This window comes from Macrotis lagotis, chromosome 5 (genome assembly GCF_037893015.1).
Source record: "Macrotis lagotis isolate mMagLag1 chromosome 5, bilby.v1.9.chrom.fasta, whole genome shotgun sequence".
Lineage (NCBI taxonomy): Eukaryota > Metazoa > Chordata > Mammalia > Peramelemorphia > Peramelidae > Macrotis > Macrotis lagotis.
Window position 1 is genome coordinate 222,840,940 of NC_133662.1, and position 21,156 is coordinate 222,862,095.

The 21,156-nt window shown below is 36.9% G+C and overlaps 1 protein-coding gene across 2 annotated transcripts in view; it reads left to right on the plus strand.

Annotated features, from left to right (window-relative positions):
* The window catches only part of MAN1A2 (mannosidase alpha class 1A member 2), a 202,123-nt gene that overhangs the window by 123,995 nt on the left and 56,972 nt on the right, over nt 1–21,156 (plus strand). For both annotated transcript variants that reach the window (XM_074188551.1, XM_074188552.1), the window contains exon 6: nt 7,614–7,708. In XM_074188551.1, coding sequence (XP_074044652.1) covers nt 7,614–7,708 — 95 coding nt within the window. The remainder of the gene's footprint in view (nt 1–7,613; nt 7,709–21,156) is intronic.

The window sequence follows — 21,156 nt, forward strand, 5'->3', positions numbered from 1 at the left end:
TTCAGGAAAGTAGTATTGCATTAGCTCAAGAAGAGATGCATGATCACAAATTTAGAGACAACTCCATTCCAAAAAAAAGCATGTAACAGATGTGCATTGAAAAAAGAAAATGGCCTTGTCAGGTTGTGAGAACAGTGGATTTTTGGATGGATGGACCTCTGTCCTTAAGAGATAGTACATTGGATGGAGCCTTTTCTGTGGAGCACTTTTTAAAGCATTCTAAATTCACTAAGTTGTACTATTATTTGGTTGTATCTCTCTGTCTTTCCCTGCAAAATAATGTAAGAGACTGTCAGATGCTTTACTAAAAATCTAGGTAAACTATCTAAAATCAGTTACCTGATAAAACTAGTGATGTATAACAAAAAGAAAATGAGTTTATTCCCTTAAAATATCTTATTCTTATTCTAATACTCCTTTCTAGGATTTTGCCAGGAATCTGCAATCTGATCACTGGTTTATATTTTGCAGACTTCATTCTTTTCCTTTCTCTAAAGTTGAGACTTATCTTGCCTTCTCTAGCTTGCCTAGCTTCCCTAACCCCATCAGCTCCCCCAAGGTTCAGTCATCATCTCCATGCAGATGATGCCGACATCTCTGTTTGCAGTTTCAGTTCCTTCTCATCTCTGATCATTAACTCATTGTGGATCTTTACCTGTATGATCTGGACCTTCAGACTCAGTTGCTATCTCATTCTTGTTTATGTCAAGGACAACCCCATCCTTCTCATCCCTGGGCTTTGTAAACCTGAGAGTCATCCCCCAAAGCCTTGGAGCTGTCCACTTCTTGTAGTTCTCTTTTTTTTTTTTAGGTTGTTTTTTTGTTTTTGTTTTTGTTTTGCAAGGCAAATGGGGTTAAGTGGCTTGCTCAAGACCACACAGCTAGGTAATTATTAAGTGTCTGAGACCGGATTTGAACCCAGGTACTCCTGACTCCAGGGCCGGTGCTTTATCCATTACGCCACCTAGCTGCCCCCCCAGAGTGTATTTTCACTTCACTTTTCTCTCCTTACACATAGCGCCTGCTCTATGTTTAAGTGTCTTGTCCCCTCCAGGGGAGTCAGTCTGTCACAGTGACCTGCTCCCAAGCTGTGCCCAGAACTGTCAGACAGAGGTGTGACAACCACACTCCCTTCTTTAAGAGGACAAATTTCAAACTGTTTGGCTTTTAAAGCCCTTCATGGTTGAGCTTAAACCTAACTGTGTAGGTTTCTTATATTTCATTTCCCTTCTCCTCATGGACATTACCTGTCCACAGTGTTCCGTCTAGGCAGTCATCTAGGTGTCACAGAGATGGACCTAAGTCAGACTGTAGTTTTGAAGGCTTGTTAGCTGTGTGACTTTGGGCAAAACCTCTTTCCGCCTTACTTTCCTCGTCTGTAAAGGATGATCACATAAGATACTATCTGAAGTGCGTTGCAAGTCTGAAGGTATTATATAAATACTAGTTATTGTTGTTTTTTTTTTTATTTTCTCTCTTCTCTGTGCCTTTTCCCAAAGCTTTCCTCTATGTATGTATGGAATATACTCTCTCCTATTTTCACCTTTTGGAATTCTCTTCTTTTAAGGCCCAGCCCAGATACCACCTTCCCCAAATATTTATTCAATTTGCACATGCTCTTTCCTTCAGTAGAATGAATGGAAACTTCCTCAAAGAGGGGTTTGCTTTTTTTTGTCTCTGTGTAACAGTGACTACAGCAATAATATTCTTTTTCAGCCTCACTTTATTCCGAGCCATTTGTACTCCTGATACTGTTTGTACATGACCATGACACATTTTTATATTCATCCTCTCCATATATTGTCTGACTTGGCTTTCTGTTCTGTGCAATCATTAAAATAGATTTTATACATGTCTTATGTTTTTATGTCATCTGTATTTCTCATTGTATTGCTCATAAGACCTTTTTCAGATCAGATTTGTATGTTGACTTCCTTGTGCCATCCATATTAGGTCTTTTTAGAAAACTGACTTTTTCTTATTTAATTATTCCTCTTTTCTCTCCATAAATTCAATGATGATAGCTTTCATTCTGTGATGACCTTTTGAAAGATACTCTCCCTAAATCTAGGGAACCCACTACACTATATCAGCATTTTCTTCCTTCTCTCTCACATTCCATTTACTTGCCCCACCAAGGTTCCAGTCATTTTCACTGTAACAAACAATTTCTCCTTTTTTATGAGAATCCAGAATAGAGGCTATCAAAAAGATAAGTCAAGAATTAATTAGTTGCCCTGCCCTTTTGCAATAAGAATAGTATGCCCCAGCAGATAAATATATCCTTTTACTACTCTATCATATTTCCATTCCAGGTTCATGTATTTTTTTCTTGATTTTGACATGTTTCTGTTTCTATATCTGTTGATTCTCAATGAAATGAGAACCATCATTCTTTTTCCTCATATGCCTTCTCGATAAAAAATTTAATACTGAAATAAACATTAGTATAACAAGAACCAGACATCTCAACAGATAGAACTAGCTATATGTTAGATAGATATAACTATATGTAAAAGTATCTGTTTATGGAAAGACTAGGAGTAGGAAGGGAGAAATTGAGTTTCATATTATACATTACTGTTTTTCCTTCTCTTGATTCTTATCTTGTTCCTTTACCATATATTATAGAGCCATTCTTGAACCATTAGGATCTTTATTTCTTTTAGCTAGTTGCCCATATTTTTGCTCTCTGTATCAGCAAAAGAGGTCATGAGTTTTAGGGATGGGTCTTTTTTTATGTTTTTTTCCTACTACATTCAGAGTCAGGGAGGAAGGTAATAGTCTCACTATATTCTGACAACATCTGAAGCATTAGATCACAAATTGACAAATTAGAGCAGGTGCACCTGAGCCTGATCAGGATGGTGAGAATATGGGAAGTTTGTGTCTTGTTGACTTCTGTTGAAGGACCTATTGAAGGACCTGGGGATATTTAACCTAGAAAGTAAAGGACTCTATCATGGTAGTGTTGTTCCTGTGTTTGAAGGAACATTCATATGGAAGAGATCTTAGATGTGCTTGCTTGATTCCAGAGGGTACAATCGGGGGTCATATGTGGAAGGTGTTAGAAGTGGGGGTGTAGGGGAAAAGTTACTGAAATTGAAATTTGAAGAATTATGGAATTTATTTAGAATTGAAAGAGAATATAAAGATCATCATTGCCAACGCCCTTGGCTTACAGAAAAGGAAATTGGACTCAGAGAGATTAAGAGATGGAAAATAGCAAAGTCAGGATTTGAACTCAGGGCTTATGACTCCAAGTCCAGCACACTTACAGTGCTGCTTTTCAAATTTCATCTAAAGCATAATGGGGGCAGGGCATCATACTCTCCCTAAACTTGACTTTGCTTCTCTTTAGATTAGGAATAATAATAGCACCCAGGGTTGTGATGGACATTCGTGTGGTGAGCTAGTCGTAGACAATGGTGTTACAAACCTTCTTAATTTTAGCTTCATCATCATCCTAACCACTATTAGACACAGGCAGGGATTTGATGTAAGAAAGTTTATTTTAAAAACACACTGCTGTTGGCTTATTTGTGTAATTTCAAAGTAAGGCAAAGTTCCTCACAATTAGAACTGTCCCAGGGTGCAGGAGGATGACTCTGTCGTATAGAGTGAGGTAGTTTGGAGAAATGGTTGAATGACTACTTGTGCCTTCAGGGGCACAGGTTAGGACAGAATCCTTTTCCTCCCAGGCTTCATCAGGCTTGAGAGCAAGATAATACGGATGAGGCAGAGGAAAATTCTGAACGTCATTGGCAGACGGGCCCATCTTCCCATCTCCTCAAGAGTCTCTCATTCAGAGACACTTTACTTTTTCATTGCCTCTGTTACAGGATTGACAGGTTTTATCAAGGATGGTAAAGCCATTACCAGTCACTTTTATAGTGTCTGTAAAACTTTTCCAAGTGGTTTCACAGAAAGGAAAGAAATAATATTTGTGTAAATGCCATATTATCCCAGTGTTTCCTAAGCTAATTTGGCCACAGAACACTTTTGAGAAAGTAGCATAGTGCCAGTATCCATAAAAACTGATGGGGAGAGAAGCATTGGTTTTCTAGGAATGTGGGACTGAGCAGCTGTGTGGCTGTCATCACATCTCTTAATGTCTCTGAATTTTGGTTTCATCCTGTCAACTATAAAGAGCAAAACCTGTACTATTTGGATTTGTTTGACCAGTTCTAACCTTTTCTAACCTCTTGTCTTGCATGTCAAATGGACATGCATATCTAATGGACATCTTGAACTGGTTGTCCAGTACACTATCCTAAGGACAGTATGTTTAAAACTGAACTCATTATCTTTCCTCCCAAATCTTCCCTATTAGTATGAAAAAATACTACCATCTTCCCAGTTACCCTTTCTTGAAATTTGGTTTCATCCTCTACCCCATATCTATTCAGTTACCAATTCCTATTGATTCTGTCTTCATAGTGGTGCTTGTCTGTTTGCCATGATGCAGGCCCCCATCGCCTCACCCCCAGACTGTTGCTGTAGTTTCCTGGCTTGACTCCCTGCCTCATCTCTTCCACCCTCTGTAAGACTGACCATGCCATTATCCTGTTAAATAGCCTTTCCTTGCTCTCTGTCTGTAACCTGGTCCCTTTTCCTTTTCCAGTTTTTTAACATCCCAAACAAGGCATACCTTCAGTTGCTTCAGAGCCTTTTCCCTGGCTTTTCCTCATGATTCGGACTTCTTTCTCATCTTTGCCTTGCAGATTTCCTGGCTTCTTTACAGTGTCAGCTAGTGTTCCCCTTTCTACAGGAAGCCTTTCCCAGTTCTATTGCTTGCTTTTATAGAATTGTCTCTCCCATTAGACTATGAGCTCCTGGAGAGCAGGGATGCCTTTATCTTTCTTCTCGGCATCCCCAGTACTTAGCCCTCTTTCTGGCTGCCTGGCTTCTGTGACTATTTACTACCCAGTTTTGAGGAATGTGCCCTTGCCGAAATTCATTACCCATGTGACCTTGTTTAAAATCATTACCTCTCTGGGCCTCAGTTTCCTCATTTGCAAAATGATCAGGGTTTCACTAGATGAATTCTAAGACCTTTTCCAGCTGTATTTCTATTATACTATGATCCTAAGTAACAAAATTGTGAGTATGTTACTATGAAGAACTAATACATTACTTAATGTTCTCAGTAGGTTTTTTGATTGTAATCCTGGCAGTTTTTCCTTCATGACCGTACCCTGAGTCATATTGATTTCTCTTTATGGAACATCATTCAGTTTGCCTATCCAAATACAGATATTTATATGTAACTTTATTAATTTGAAAATGGCATTTTTTTGTCCTCAAAATTGGAGTGAATTTGAAATATTTAAGTGAGATTTCCATCCTCACTTTTGCTGTGCTTCCTGTATTTGCCACTTAAGTCTCTTTATAAGAAAGCAGTAAACATAGGACTTTAGAATTGGAACATTGAAAAGGAGCTCAGCCTTTATCTAATGTCTCATTTTTCATTACTGGACAATGACTGAATCATTTTTTTCTTGCCATTTTTGTGTTGTTGCCTAAATGTTGCCTTTTTTAAAAAAATTATTTTTATGATAATGGTGTCCTTGTTTCATCTTTATCCCAGTCTAAAACCTCCCTGATATTTTCCTAAGCTAGTTGAGTATAATGAAAATTTATAATCACCATATTATCAAAGATAAAATTAAGATTATAGTGGAAATGGGATGTACATTTTTTCGTTTTGAGGCAGTGGGGTTCAGTGACTTGTCAAAGGCACACAGCTAGTAAATAATAAGAGTGAGGCTGGATTTGAACTCAGGTCCTCCTGACTTCAGTCCTGGAGCTCTATCCACTGAACTACTGAGTTGCCCCTTGGTTGTGCATTTTGAGCTGTTGTCAGTTATCTTGACTTTTATTCTGCCATTGAACTTAGATGATTTGGAAAGAGAAAGTGAGGCTGATGACCTTGTGCAGCTCTAGCTCACTTAGATCCAGTTCTCCACAAGTCACATTTATTAACCTGTGATGTTGATGACAGATAATAATAGCAGTTAGGAGTTGGATGAAGTCAGTTTGTTCTAAACTTTTTTAACTTTAGTTCTTGAAATAGCAATGTTGAATTGGGTAGGAGGACATCTGTATAAAAGAACAAAACTTAACCTTGTCAGATTTGGTTTTATTTGTTTAGAAACTAAGGTATGGGCCAAGTTACCTTGAGTTTAAGGAGGTGGAGAGGCATTTATAATCATTAATTTGAGAAGAAAATCTTTTATAACTTAGCCCATGTTCTAGTGTCCTATTGTCAATATAGGAGAGAAAGATGCTAATTCATCTATGATTGCTTTGGGCAAAAATGACTGAGAGATGAGCAGAGAGGAGCAAGAGGAGGCTATGGACCCATCCTTATTTTTTGTCCAAACTTCCTCCCCTTTTTTAAGCAGTCCTGGGCAAGGATGAAGTGATCAAAGGAGGAAAGTAAGGTTAGGTGGGTCCCAAAAAAGAAATGGAAAAGCCATTTCTTCCATAGACCAAACTGGAAATGATAGCATCAAAGGAGAGAAACTACTAAACCAAAAGCCATTTTCCTTCTCTCTTGCCCCTCCCTCTCCTCCTTCCTTACACACTTTTCCTTTATTCAGTCACCTGAACTTCTACAACTGTGTTTTTTCCCCTATCGTTGACCCATCTGTTGGCTAGAAGCCCTAGTTTACAGGGTCTCCCTCAACCTGCTTCCTCCTCTCTCCTCTCTCCTCCCTCCTTATCCCCTTGTCAGGACTCCCCTCAGGGTAGAACCATGCATCTTTGTCAGGAGGCCATGCTTGTCCTCCTGATCTTCTTTTCCTCTCCCTCTGCTCCTTTTTTGATTGATGTAAAACTTTTATTTAGTACTTTAGAGGGAGAAATAGAATTCACATTGAAATGTTGAGGAAATTCTCTTCAAGCCATAGCTATCACAAGGTTTCTCAGGGACAGAGGTGAAGCAGGGGTTGAAAGGATTTTGAAACAAAGCTTGATCAGTGCTAACATTTTTTTCAGTCTCTATACTATGGCCACAGCCTATATACATACATATATATGTATATCACCTGTTTACTTGTTTGATGAGAAAATGATAATGAAATTTTTCATGTTTAATTTTAGTGTTCTTATCAGGCATCTTTAGAACAGGAATTAGCTTCCTATCTCCTGCATGAAATTGTTTGAGTTTGGTGGCAAAAAATAGGTAGAATAAATGACTACATGAATCTAATTCATTAATGCATGCCTCAATATTCCGTCTTTTTACTCAACTTTTTATTTAACTTAGAGTTGAACTAGCTTTGTAAGGAAGAAGCAAATATAAAGTTGTTGCAAAGATGTTAGTTTTTCTTTAAGTTTTTGCCTAATGAAGTATACACACACCACTAATATCAGGCCATCTCCTTTCTTCTATAAATTGAATTTCCATATTTAACTCTTCTGGTTGACTTTCTTTGTCATCATCACTAGTTTCCCCCAATTACCAGCATATTCCACTTTTCCAGCAATTTAAGCGTTTCATCTTTTTTTCCTTTGTCCTGAAGTTCAGTGTCATATGCACTCTGAGTATTCAATTAATAGCGACTAATTAATGGTATAATTTATGACTATTCATATTTTTGTCTCAGGTATTCAAGAACAAAGCAGTGCAGTTGGCAGGGAAACTCCTTCCTGCCTTTAACACACCTACTGGGATTCCCTGGGCAATGGTGAATCTGAAAAGGTAAAATATGTTTTCTTCAGTTATTCTTTGCCTGAAGAATTAAATAAATCATTATCTTCCTTTTCTAAGCATAGGAAATTTTACGAATCTACTTTTCGTTTTCTTTTTTGAGCTTAGGCTTCTTATTTTTTCCTCTTCATGTGAACAGATGTTTATTTTCTTATATTTTATCTTTAAAGAGTTTTCTTTACCTTATTCCTTCCTTCCAATTATCTTCTTCCCTTTATATTCTGTGTCAGTTCAGATTTTTAACTAAATCCCCAGGTTCTTTCCTATTTTGTCTAATTTATACAACTCTATCTTCTTCACCTGGCTTATTCTGCATGATCATAAAATGTGTCTACTTTCTTCATTATTCCCTTATTTCCAATTCTGGTGGTTCTTTTAGTCCATTCTATGGACCTAAAGGAATTTTTCCCTTCTGTTCTATGCTACCTGCTTTTCCTCTTCCAAATCGGATTGAAAATGACATTCAGAGAGCAGTGCTTCCTTTAGCTACATAATTTATTAATGAAAAGGGAAGCTTTAGGCCCTGGTTTAGAATTATAGTGCTTTCAAATTCAACAAGTGAAGTTGAAGATTAACCCTTAAAATTTTTTTCCCCAGTATTTCATATCTTTTTTTTCTTAGAATATAGTTTTGCTTTCAACTTCACTGTAGATCATAGATTTAAACAAGGTACCTTAATGGTCATCTGGACAACCCCATCATTTTATAGTTGAGGAAACTAAGGTCCATAGAGGTTAAATATAGCTAAAAGAATTTTGGTGTTTTTGTTTTTTTTAGTTGTTTCAGGTATATCTTCTGATTCTTTGAAATCCCATTTGGGCTCATTTCATTTATTCATTTATTCATTCATTCATTCATTTATTTATTCATTCATTCATTTATTCATTTACTCACTTATTTATTTATTCATTCATTCATTTATCTATCTATCTATCTGTCTGTCTATCTATTTATTTATTTTGTGAGGTTACTGGATTGGTTTGCCATTTAGTTTCTAGCTCATTTTAAAGATGAGAAAACTGAAGCAAACAGGGTGAACTGATTTGCCCAGGGTCAGTCAGCTAGTAAGTGTCTGAGGCCAGATCTGAACTCTTGAAGATGAATCTTCTTGATTATAAGCCCAGTGCTCTGTTCACTTTGCCCATCTAGCTAACTGCCCTTTGAATTTAAGAAGATGATTTTGATTGTGTCAGCCATTTTTAAGTTGTATTTAAATAATTTATTTTATGCTATGAAGTATACATAACTTTAAAATCTTTCTTGTTGGAAAAAACCATACCATTTATTTTGATGTTCATTAGGTTTTTCTTTTCTTTTTCTTTTTTCTTTTTCTTTTTTTACTAGGCAATGGAAATATGTGACTTGGCCAAAGTCACACAGCTAGGTAATTATTAAGTGTCTGAGGCTGGATTTGAACTCAGGTGCTCCTGCCTCCAGGACTGGTGCTCTATCCACTGTGCCCCTTATTTTTCTATGTAGACTTAAAAACTTTATTATCAATCCATTGTAAAGCTTAAAGAAATGTACAGGTATAAAGAAAACCCTACCCAAGAGCATTCATTTTCTGGGGACATTGACTTGATTAGTAATTTTTCCATTATAAAATCAGAGTTCTTTAGTAAAATCTTAACTAGAGTATACATCTGAACATTTGGAAGCCAGAATTCTTTGCTGTGCATTGAATCTAATATACTGTCTTTTGATTATAGTGAACTATGTATGTTAACTATTTCCATACAAAAAAACAGAACTGTGTAGCAACTGCATTTTAAAACATAGGTGTGCACAACAGTGTAGACAACTTATTTTCTTGTAACTTGGTCTCATGACAAAGTTGTTGGTATTTTGCTCAGCAGCAGCAATATTAATAAAGATGACTTTAAACAATTTCAAATTGTCTTTATAGAAAAAGACCCTGAAAGATAGATCTCTCCTTTTGTAAAGCTGTAAAGTCTGCAGAGTGGACTGACTTTAGGGTTGCAGAATGTAGGATCTTAGGAATCTAAGATGTGCTTTCAGATCCTGCTTTAATGCTTAACTTGGATCATCTGCAAGTCACCTAAACTTGCTGTGCTTTATTTAATAGAACAGAAAAAGTTTTTTCATGTGTCTAATGGAAATAAGAACTATGTTCCTTAGATCAGATAATTAATGTGCAGCTCACATGACATCTCTACAAAGCAGTTTTCAGATTTTTAAAGTTGTACATCGATATTAGTCCTAGTGCTGTTAATTCAGCTTAGGGCTACAACTACTGCTGGTAGTACTACTAGTACTGCTGCTGCTGCTACTACTAACTACTACTACCAACTACTTACTACTACCTATTAGCTACTTACTGCTACTACTACTAACTGCTTACTACTACTACTTACTACCTACTACTACTACTACTACTACCACTACCACCACCACCACCAACTACTCCTGCTCCTATTTTACGATGGAAATATAGTAAAATTGTTGAAAGAAAAGGTTATTGAATCCTCAAATACATTACCAAGAAAAGTCCTACCTGGTATCTCTCTTTACTCCTGTAAATTCTTAGGAGTATAATAAAAAATTCTTTACTTTGGATTATTGTCATAGAAATTTTCATGGCAAGTGGGATCTAAATAAGTTGATTTTTTGAAGCTTCTTTCTAGCTTAGATTTGGTCTAGAACAATGCAGTGTAAAAGGTGAGGTATAGAGTAGGAGAAGAATGAATAGAAGAGTAGCAATGAAGGTATTGAAAATAGTTGAAAGTCTTGAGAAAAATTTATAATTTATACCATTCTATATTCTTCCTTGTCATTTCCTCATGTGGGCAGTGGCAGTGCTTTTGAAATGTCAGGTTTAAACTCTTAATTTTTCTTTAGTTTTGATATGTTAGTGTCTTTGAAAATCTAACTTCATTCTACCTCACTTTTAGAAATATTAATTCAGGAGAGAAGTAATATCAGAGTAAGATTAAGGAGTTGCAGACATCAAGGTTGTGGCACACTTGGGGGAAAATGATGCTTCCTTTAATTATAACAGATGTGTTTGGAAGAAGAAAATGGTGTCAGGGCCAATGCTTTCTGTTCTGAACAGATTGAGTTTGAAATTTCTATGAAAAATCTGTTTTGAGATATCTAAAAGGCAGTTAATGATATGAGACTGGAATTTAGAGGACAGATTAGGGTTATTTTTGTTTATAAGTCTGCATAAAAATGATAACTTTGTAGAAGGGAAGAGAAGACAGTCCAGGACAGAGCCTGGAGAGAAACGTACTGGGGTATGTTGAAGTGAATGATCCATCAAAGTGAAATTAATGAGCAGGAATCAGACAGGTAGTGGGAGATTCAAGAGAGAGCAATGTCATGAAAATCAGGAGAATAGTTTTACAGTAAGAAAAGGTGATCAGCAGAGTCATGCTACCAAGAAGTCAAGGATGAGAGTTGATTTTGTGTGCTTCAGTTTTATTCATGTTTTCTCTCCTTTTGTATTTCATCTATTTTCTTAAATTCTTAGATTCAATGTCCAATTCTTTGCCATTACAAAAAAAAAATTTTGTCCACACCTTCATTCTGCCCCCCCCCATCCTAAATCATCCCTATCTCCCATCAGACTATGAGGCTATCCCAGTCTTTTTATCAATACAATATCAGTATATCCAAATGGGGATATAAGACTAATGGGCTTGAAAGAATATTCTTGGTTTTTTTTCCATTTTTTTCTAATTAAATGCAAAGATAGTTTTCAGCAATATCCTTTTTGCAAGCTTTTATTTTTTACTTTTTTCTACCATCTTCCCTTCCCCTCCCTGTACTCATGGCAGCAAATAATCTGATATAGGTTATATATGAACAATTGTGTTTAAAATATTTCCATCTTAATAGTGTTGTAAAAGACTCTAAAGAGAGGAAAAAACCAGGAGAGGATAAGGACATAAAAGAACATGGTATGCTTTGCTGTGCATTCAGACCCCATAATTTTTTTTCCTCTGGATAGTGATGGCATTTTTTATCATAAGTCTTTTAGAATTGTCCTTGATCACTGAACCGCTGAGAGGAGCAGTGTCCATCACAGTTGTTGCTGTTCGTATGTACAGTGTTCTCCAGCTTCTGCTCACTTAACTCAACATCAGTTCCTTCAGGTCTTTTCAAGGTCTTCTGAAGTCCATCCATCACATTCATTTACTACAGCTTGTTCCCCAATTGATGGGCATCTCCCCAATTTTCAATTCTTTGCCATACAAAAAGAGCTGCCATAAATATTTTTGTACATGGCAGATCTTTTCCCTTTTTTTTATGATCTCTTTGGGATATAGACCTTGGGGTGAAACAAGGATGCCCATCATCACCAGTTTTATTTAATTTTTTTTTATGTTTTTGCAAGGCAAATGGGGTTAAGTGTCTTTTGCCCAAGGCCACACAGCTAGGTAATTATTAAGTGTCTGAGACTGGATTTGAACCCAGGTACTCCTGACTCCAAGGCCGGTGTTTTATCCGTTACGTCACCTAGCCACCCCTAGTTTTATTTAATATTGCATTTGAAATATTTGCTTTAGCAATAAGAGAAGAAAAAAAATTAAAGGAATTGGAATAGGCAATGAGAAAAAAAAGCTTTCACTCTTGCAGATGATATGATGTCATTCTTAGAAAACTCTAGAAAGCTACTTGAAATAATTAACTTCTTTAACAAAGTAACAAGATAAAATAAATTCACTAAATCATCAGCCTTTCTATGTATTACCAACAAAGTCCAACCACAAGAGATAGAAAGAGAAGTAGCCTTGTAAAAGTAAGGGAATCAAAAGGACTGGGTTCTAGCTGGTTTTCCTGTCTCCTTCCTTTCAATCCTATACTTCTGCAAACTATTTTGTTTCCCATATAATTCCTCTTCCCAAGCTCCAGGTAGGTCTCTCCAAGACTGTTAGATTGAGTGACCATATCAACCAGCAGGAATTGAGAGTGTCTTCTCACTCTAGGGATCCCCTACACTCTTGAAATCACAGGTTCCCACCTACAACTCAAAACTAAATTTTAACTTTATCCTGTTCAGCCACTTCTTTTTGTAGACCAAGAATCTGAAATTAAAAAAGAGATTGACAGTATGTGTAAACATGGACATTTATGTAGTTAGTCATTTTTATTTTGGAGTTCTGTTGTTTGACTATTTTGAATTACAGAAGAATTTTCCTACCTAAACTAAGTTTCATTGGTTCCTGAGTAAAATATTTCTAAATGACATTATGTAAAGGCAGATTGCACCAGACTTTACTGGTACTTTACTAAAGTAACAGTTTATTGTAGTTTACTGACCAATTTACTGAGAATCTCCATGGTCAAACTTCTAACTGAAGGTGTTAGAAACTTTTTTCTCTTTGTTCAAGTGTCCCCAGTGGTATTGGCTTTAGGGAGCTGTATATTACATTCCCAAATACTCTTGGTATGCCCAGTATGAGTTCTTTATTTTGTATTACGTATTCTCAGAACACAGATGCCTTTATTTAAAAATGTGTGTGTGGGTTTTTAGTTCAAAATTCAGTGTATCAATATAAGGGTATATATTTTACATTTTATGTTAAGTAATTTTGATGATTTAATAACTACATTACCAAATTATTATTTTTAAATTTTTATCTTATTTCTTTCATTTGTTTAGATAATTAAGGGTTTATTTTAAATTTAAATACTGACTATTATGTAGCCCTTTTCACAACCCACACTTTTGGATTTTTTAACTTAGAATTGAGGGAAAATAAGTTGTGGTAATGATTAAAAAATAACATTGAACATGAAATTAATCAGGGAGAAAAATCACTTAAAAAAAGCTTGAAGTTAAGCTACCTAGACTTCTTAAAGAAGCTAATAAGTAGCTTTAAAACTTATCTGGTTCTGCTCCACTGATTTTTGTTAAGGAAACTGAGACCTCGAAGAGGGTAGATGAAATATGCCCTGGGCTTATGGCCAAGAGTCAAATCCAGTTTCTTTGAGTTCATTTCTAGATGTCTTTTTTTTTACTCTACCCCAAAGATTATGATGAACCTCATGAGGAAGTCAAATACTTTAGGGTGCCAGAGGAAGTCATACAACTTGATTTAAGTTCTCTAATCTCAAGTGAATTGATTTTTAGACAATGCTTTTACTATGCCTCATTGTCTTTCTTTTTTCTTTTTTGGCTTTTTGTAAGGCAGTGGGGGGTTAAGTCACACAGCTAAGGTGTGTCTGAGGCTGGATTTGAACTCAGGTGCTCCTGACTTCAGGATCAGTGCTCTATCATACATTGTACCAACTAGCTGCCGATCCCCCTCCTCCATTGTACCACCTAGCTGCCCTCCTTATGGTCCTTTTTACACTTCCCACAAGAGCTATATAGTTTAAATATTTTCTTTTCAACACCTCCATCTCCCCTCCTTCCTCTCTAGCAGTAGATCATTTGCCATGCATACCTCCTCCTCAATATTTTAGACTCTCTTTTATCTGCAACTGATGATGAAATGGTCTTTTTCTTTGCCAAAATCAATCCCTCTACTTTTGCCTTGATCCTATTGCCACTTTAGTCAATTTTTATCTTCATATTTTTTCCTCTCCTTTTTTAAATGCCATCCTCATTTTTTAATATAATTTCCCATTTTCCCTACCCAGTTGGGCTATCTCTAGTAATGAAGATTAAAATAGAACCACCCCCCAAAAATAATTCTTTTGGGAGGGGAGGTATATTATCAGCACCAAACAATATGAAAAATAAATCTGACAATAAATGCTGTTTACCCTGCCGATTTTTGCTAGGAATGAGTAGTGTAATTTTGTATCTTCTCTGGAGCTATGGTTGATCATTATAATTTTTTGCAGTATTCAGGTTTTGTATTGTTTTGTTTTCCATTTCACATGTACTCATTTATTGCTCTCTTGATTCTGATTGCTTCATTTTGTATCAGTTCATTTAAGTTTTCTGCTTCTCTGAACTTCATGGTCATGTTTTTAATGCTGTAATAATGTTCCATTACATTCCTGTACTCCGTTTGTTTACCATTCCATAATCAATGGTTTTCAGTTCTTTGCTTCTATAATAAGTAATGCTTTGCATTATGTCCCAGTAACTCAATTCTCCCAAAGATGCCTTCAGTTTTGAACTCATGCCTCCCTGGTACCCTCTCTTCTTTGGGCCTCTCCCTATGAGTGAGGATGGAGGTGGAGGCTCCTTGCAGCCCCTCCATTTAAGGGAGGTGCCCAGGCTAGACATCTGTCCATTTTCTATCCAGTCTCACTGTGAGTTTTGTCATCAGCTCTCCACACTGAGAACGTTGTTTATGTTAGAGTAGGAACTGCCTTCTTTTGGGAGAGGAAGGGTATTCCCAGCACTTAGTACAGAGTTGTTATTCAGTTATGTCAAATCTTCAGGACCCCATTGGAAGTTTTCTTGATGAAGGTAGTTTGCCATTTCCTTGTCCAGCTTATTTTGCAAATAAGGAACCGGAGACACATAGGATTAAATGACTTGCCCAGGTTCCCACAACTTATAAATGTATGAAGTCAGATTTGAACTTAGGAAGATAAATCTTCTGACATCCACTGTCCCACCTAGCTGACCATTAGCTAAGATATATGCTGACTGACTGAGGATCCTTTGGTATAAAATATCAGAGGCAGTAGTCAGTTTATTCACTTTGTTTAGCATAACGTCGAATTGCTTTTCAGAATGAATGAATTTTTAGCTGCATCAGTAGAATAATTTCAAGCCTGTCTTTGTGTAGCTGTAGTGTCATTGATAAAATCTTTTGTTATTTTGTCAATTTTGTCAGATTTGCTGTATATGAAATGGAACTGGAGTGTTTTGATCTTCATTCTTGTTATTACTCATTTGGAGAACTCTTTGCAAGGTCTTTAATGAATATTTCTTAATTTCTAAGAGTTTAAGCTTTTTCTTATCAGAACTGTTTGTTCACGTCTTTTGACATTTTATATTAGGGAATGTTTCTATCTCTAACTTTTAATCTCTTCTTATAGGCAGTTCCTTTCCTGCTGTCTTTAAGTATGATCAAGTCCCTTCTTTAAAGGGACATCTTAAAAAAATCTGGAAACTTCATTTGACCCTGCCATCCTCTCATGCTATCATCTTATGTTTCTCTTCTTAACAGTCATTTTCATTTAAGCTGAAAATCACCTATAATGTCTTGCTCTCATTTTCTGTCCCTCACCTTTCAGTCCTTTGTAGGATGGTGCCCAGTAACATCATTCAGTTGAAAAAACTTTGCAATCTTCCTGGGGCCCTCTAGATCAGTGGTAGATCATAAATCTAGAGCTAGAAGGGATCTTCAGAGGACATCTGGTCTAACGCCTAACTTAGTTTTCAGAGATAGGATTTGAACGCAGCTACTCTCTGACTGTAGAACCAGTGCTTTTCCAGTTGTGCATTTTTTGCTTCAGTTTTCATTTTTTTCTCAACTTTTTCTCAAGGCTGTATCTTGGGTACCCTTTTCTTGTATGTTATCATCAGTTACCATAGGTTTAACTCCCATCTATTTCATTGGAGATGACTTCTAGATTAATATAATCAGATTTGGTTCTCAAATCTAGCTTATCTATGCTTCTATATTCTCTCCCCTTTCATATTTCCTTATTATTGGCCATAGCACCACCATCTTATACAGGCATTCTTAATTTTCTTTTACCTCCCTTCCCCCATTTGTGTCCCCCTTTGGAATCTTCTTGAAAATGTCCCCTTCCTCTTCTGATGTTGGAGGTCCCCTAGTACAGGGCCTCATCTTCTGCCTGAACTGTTGTAAGAGCTGGTGAGTTTGCCTGCCATTTCGGTACATCCCTCTAGTCAACCACCAAAGTGATTTTCTTAAACCTTAGGTCAGACCATATCATACTCCTATTTAGATTCTTTTTAAAAATTTTATTTAAGGCAGTGACTTGCCCAAGGTCATGCAGCTAGGCAATTATTTAAGTGTCTTGAAGACTGGATTTGAACTCAGGTTATCCTGACTCCAGGGTCAGTGCTCTATCCACTGCACCATCTGGCTGCCCCAGATTCTTTATAAAATTTTTTAAAATTTATTTAGGATTTTATTTTTCCTGGGTACATGTATAAGCAATTTTTAACATTTATTTTTAAAACTGTAGATCCAAATTCCTTCCTTTCATCCCACTTCACCCCCATTGAAAAAGCAAGTAAGTTGATATAGGTTATCAATGTACAGTCATTCAAAACATTTCCATAATAGAAGCCTGAAGAAAAATAAATTTTAAAAAGTATGCTTCAATCTTCATTCAGACACTGTGAACTCTTTCTCTGGAGGTAAGATGCTTTCTTATAAGTCTTTCAGAGTTTTCTTGGGTCACAATATTGCTGAGTATTATGCTTGGTACGTTGCACTTTGCATCCGCTCAGGTCTTCTCAGGTTTTTCTGAGAGCATCCTGCTTATCATTTCTTCTAGCAGACTAGCATTCCATCATTATCACATACCACTTTTTGTCCAGCTATTCCCCCAGGTGATGGATGTCCCCTCAATTTCCATTTCCTTGCCACCAGAAAAGAGCTGCTATAAAAGTCCTTGTTCATACGGGTCCTGGTAGTGGCACTGCTAAGTGAAAGGGAAAACATGGTTTTATAGCCCTTTCCAGGCATGGTTTGACATTGCTCTACAGAGTGGTTGAACCAGTTCATACTTCCACTAACAGTGCCTTAATGTCTCATTTTCCTTACATTCCCTCCAATATTTGTCATTTTTCTTTTCAATCTAATGGGTATAAGATAGTACCCCAGAATTGTTCTGTAGCATTGAGAACTTCATGTGAAACTGTTCATATCTTTTACTCATTTATTTTTATGAATTTGGCTGTTCTCTATGTTTGAAAAATGAGGCCTTTATCTGAGAAACTTGCTAGAATTCCTAATTGTCTTTTCCTTCAGCCTATTCTCTCTACTCAAATTTTAATAATTTCCTAACACCTCCAGTTTTAAGTAGAGTATCCTTCATTTGACCTTCAGAGCCCTTCATAACAAAACTCTCCTCCATCCAGTGATTCAGGCCTTGCTGTAGTCCCCTGGCTGCAGGCAGAGCCCTCGATGCTGGTGTCTGCCCCTGGCTTTGGCAGTGTCCTTGTTCAGGAAGCCCTTGCGGGCCTGCTTTGTGCTGGGGCTTACCTCTGCTGAATGCTTCCGGTTGATGCTGTAGTCTGGCTTGTTTGCACATGGCCATTGGTGGCTCATTTCCCCAGGCCAGGTGTGAGCTCCTGCAGGAGGAGGACTGTCTTGGGACTTTTTCACACCCCTAGACCTTAGGAGGTGCTTAATAAATGCTTACTCACAGATTTCAACTGCAGCCTCACATCAGAAATTACTTATTTGAGATTTCCAACTGAAGGTTCTAAAAAGAGGTTTCAGAATGTCTGCAGCAGAAATCCTGTGTCTTCTTCCTTTTCTGTTTCTGTTGGGCTCACTTAGTGGCCGCGCCCCCTGGCCCTGCCCCATGCTTTCAGGGCTATATTAACCTGTGTTAGTCGTCTCTACCTACCATTGTTGGTTGTCATCACCCCACTTCAGGCTGCTCCTAGCTTAAAACTTGACCAATGAACCTTCTTACTCTACCCCACCCTGGCTCTTTAATTCATAAGTTACTCTGCTATTCATTTGATATTTTCTAGCCCTGATCTTTCCATGTTTATTCCCCTGCTCATGAAACTCCCTTGGCTCCCTTTTGTCTCTCCAATAAAATAGAAATACCTCTGCTTAGCGCTTCAGGGTTTTCAAAATGTGAAGAACTTTACTAGGCATTATAAGTTACTTTCTTTAATGTAATCTGAGCTCAACATTTCCATCTCCTGTATTGTACCCTCCTTGCCTGAAACCCCTCACACCTACCTCCTTAGCCCCAGGCCCACCTTCTCTGTGAAACTTGTTTTGTACTTTGTTCATACAGATTTTGTGTTTGCTTTTTTGTGTATAGGAAACACTTACATTAATATTACTATAGACAGAAGAGGTCCAAGGCTGGGCACTCCAATTATACTAGGAGTCTTCAAAAGCTCTGGGAATGGAAGTCTCACTCATTCGAGTTCCTTCTCCCCTTTCTCCCTTCAACCTTAGATTGCTCCCAATGTGAAAGGGTTTTGTCTCTCCTCTGAACTACCATAACACCTTGTTAGCCTTTCACAACTTATTTTGTATTATGATTAGTATACATTTGTCTTATCTCTTACTAAGTTTTAACCACATTAAAGTCAGAGTCAACTACTGTTCTCTTTGCTATGTATTAAATGCCAAACTTTTAGTAGATTCTTAGTCATTGTCTACCATAGTTGTTCAATGGCAGTAAATTGTTTATTAATTCTAAATCTTCTCTTTAACCACATGAAGACCTTCATTATATCCAGACAAGACTCTTAATTGTATTCATATGCTTTACTTAAGAAATAAAATGTTTTATGCCTTTATTGTGAATTGTTCAAGGGACTACCCTTAACAAATATTTCAAAGTAATTGAAAGAATATAGATTTGTTTAAGAATAGATGCACTTTCCTCCCCTAAAAATAAGTTTAAAAAGTAATAGACTCAATTTCAGCTGGTAAGTTTCTAGTAATATTAATGTAGCATTATTCCCAGATGATAAAATCTAAGTATATTAGGCATTTCTGTCCTTTATAATTATATAAAATGTTATAGCAATAAGTTTGGCTCTAGAAGACCCTAGTTTTCTTTTAGAAGAAAAAAAATCTAAATTCTTCACAAAATGTACCCACAAGAAAGGAATTGAGGATATGAAAATCAGCAATGTTGGGATATGTTTGTTTTTCTGAATCTTTTACATAAGCATTTTATAGAGTTATTTTTTTTTCATTTGTGGAGCTATTTACTTTGACATTCTTCAATTAATTTTAGAATGGTAATATAGGAAATTTATTTAGATGCAAAACAGACTTTCATAAATATGCGTCATTGAAAATATTTTTTTAATCTGTAGTTATTCAATATGTCAAGGATCTGTGATTTTATCATTTGTGGAGTACTCCCTCCCACCTCACAGATCACAACCCATCTCATACTCTTTGGATGGTATTTGTTGTGGCTAAAAACTTCCAAGTTCTGTGCCCAGACTGTTAATTCGTCTCAACCACCCTTAACTCAGTTGTCCTGAGAGAATTGGCACAGCCCTAAGTAATTACTTTAAACCTTTCCACGTCCGTGGCACCTACATTGACATAACTGTCAAGAGCCCATTTGCCTCCACACCTTGATAATGTGCCAGAGAAGGAATGGAGGAATCTGTCATTATTACTGAATAAATTGAAATGTAAAAGTAACTTTTATTGTGCTAGACACACATGAGAAGCACTGGGGCATAGGAGACAGAGAGCTTGCCTTAAAGTCAGGAATCCTGAGCTTCAAGTCCTGTCTCAAACACATTCTGGGTATCTGATCCTGCTCCTTGACTCTTTTGGACTCGGAGTTGCAGAAAAGATGCTAGTCTGCATTGGTTGAGATGTCCCTACCTGACACTTCCTTATGTCAATGAAATCACCCATTGGGTCCAAGAGTACATGATAGGAGTATGATTGGAAACGACAAGAGGGCACCATGTTAAAATTATACTTGGTTCTAAAGGTTCTAGGGGTGAGGGTAGGTTGGAGTGAGAGATAAGGTCAAAGGTAACAGTTAGATTCTGGACCTAAGGGCCTGGGAAGCTGGTGCTACTCTACTACGGAAGTCTGTATGGGGAAGAGTTTTAAGGAAAAAGTTAAAAAAAGGTTGTTTTGGACCTGTTGAGCTTATGATGTCCCTTGGACTTCCAGTTTGAGATAACTGAAAGGCAGCTGGAGATGCAAGATTGAAGTCAGCAGAGAAGTTTGGGCAGGTGAAGTGGATTTGAGAACAATTAGTAGAGAAGATATTAGGATTACCAAGTGAAATAATGTAGAAAGAGGAAAGAGAGGCTAAGAGAGGGCTCAGTGGGACACCTAAGGTTAATAGTCCTGATCTGGATGAGCATTTAGTTAAAGGAGATAGAAAAAAGGCAATCAAATAAGAATGAGGAGAATCAGGAGATTGTAATGTCATGAAAACCTAGAGAGAAGAGAATATCAAGGAAGGAGGATGATGGTAGATGATGGCATTAAAGGCTGGAGAAGTCAGGAAAGATGAGAACTGAGTACAGACCACGATTTTTGTCAATTAAGAGATCATAACTTTGGAAGCTATTTAATAGTATATAGACTAGCATTGATGAGGGCCTGGACTAAAATGATAGCCAAATAATAGGGGGGAAAGACGCTATAATATTGCAAACTGCACTGTGGTTGTAGAATGGATAATATTATATAAATGAATGGAGTATAAGGGAGAGGAAAGTGTTGAGAAGTCTAAGGTTGTGAACATGAGTGGCAGAAAGAGTGGTTCTCCACCAGCAAAGGGGAGATTTGGAGGGTGGATTTAATGAGTTCTTTCTTAGGCATGCTGCAGTATAA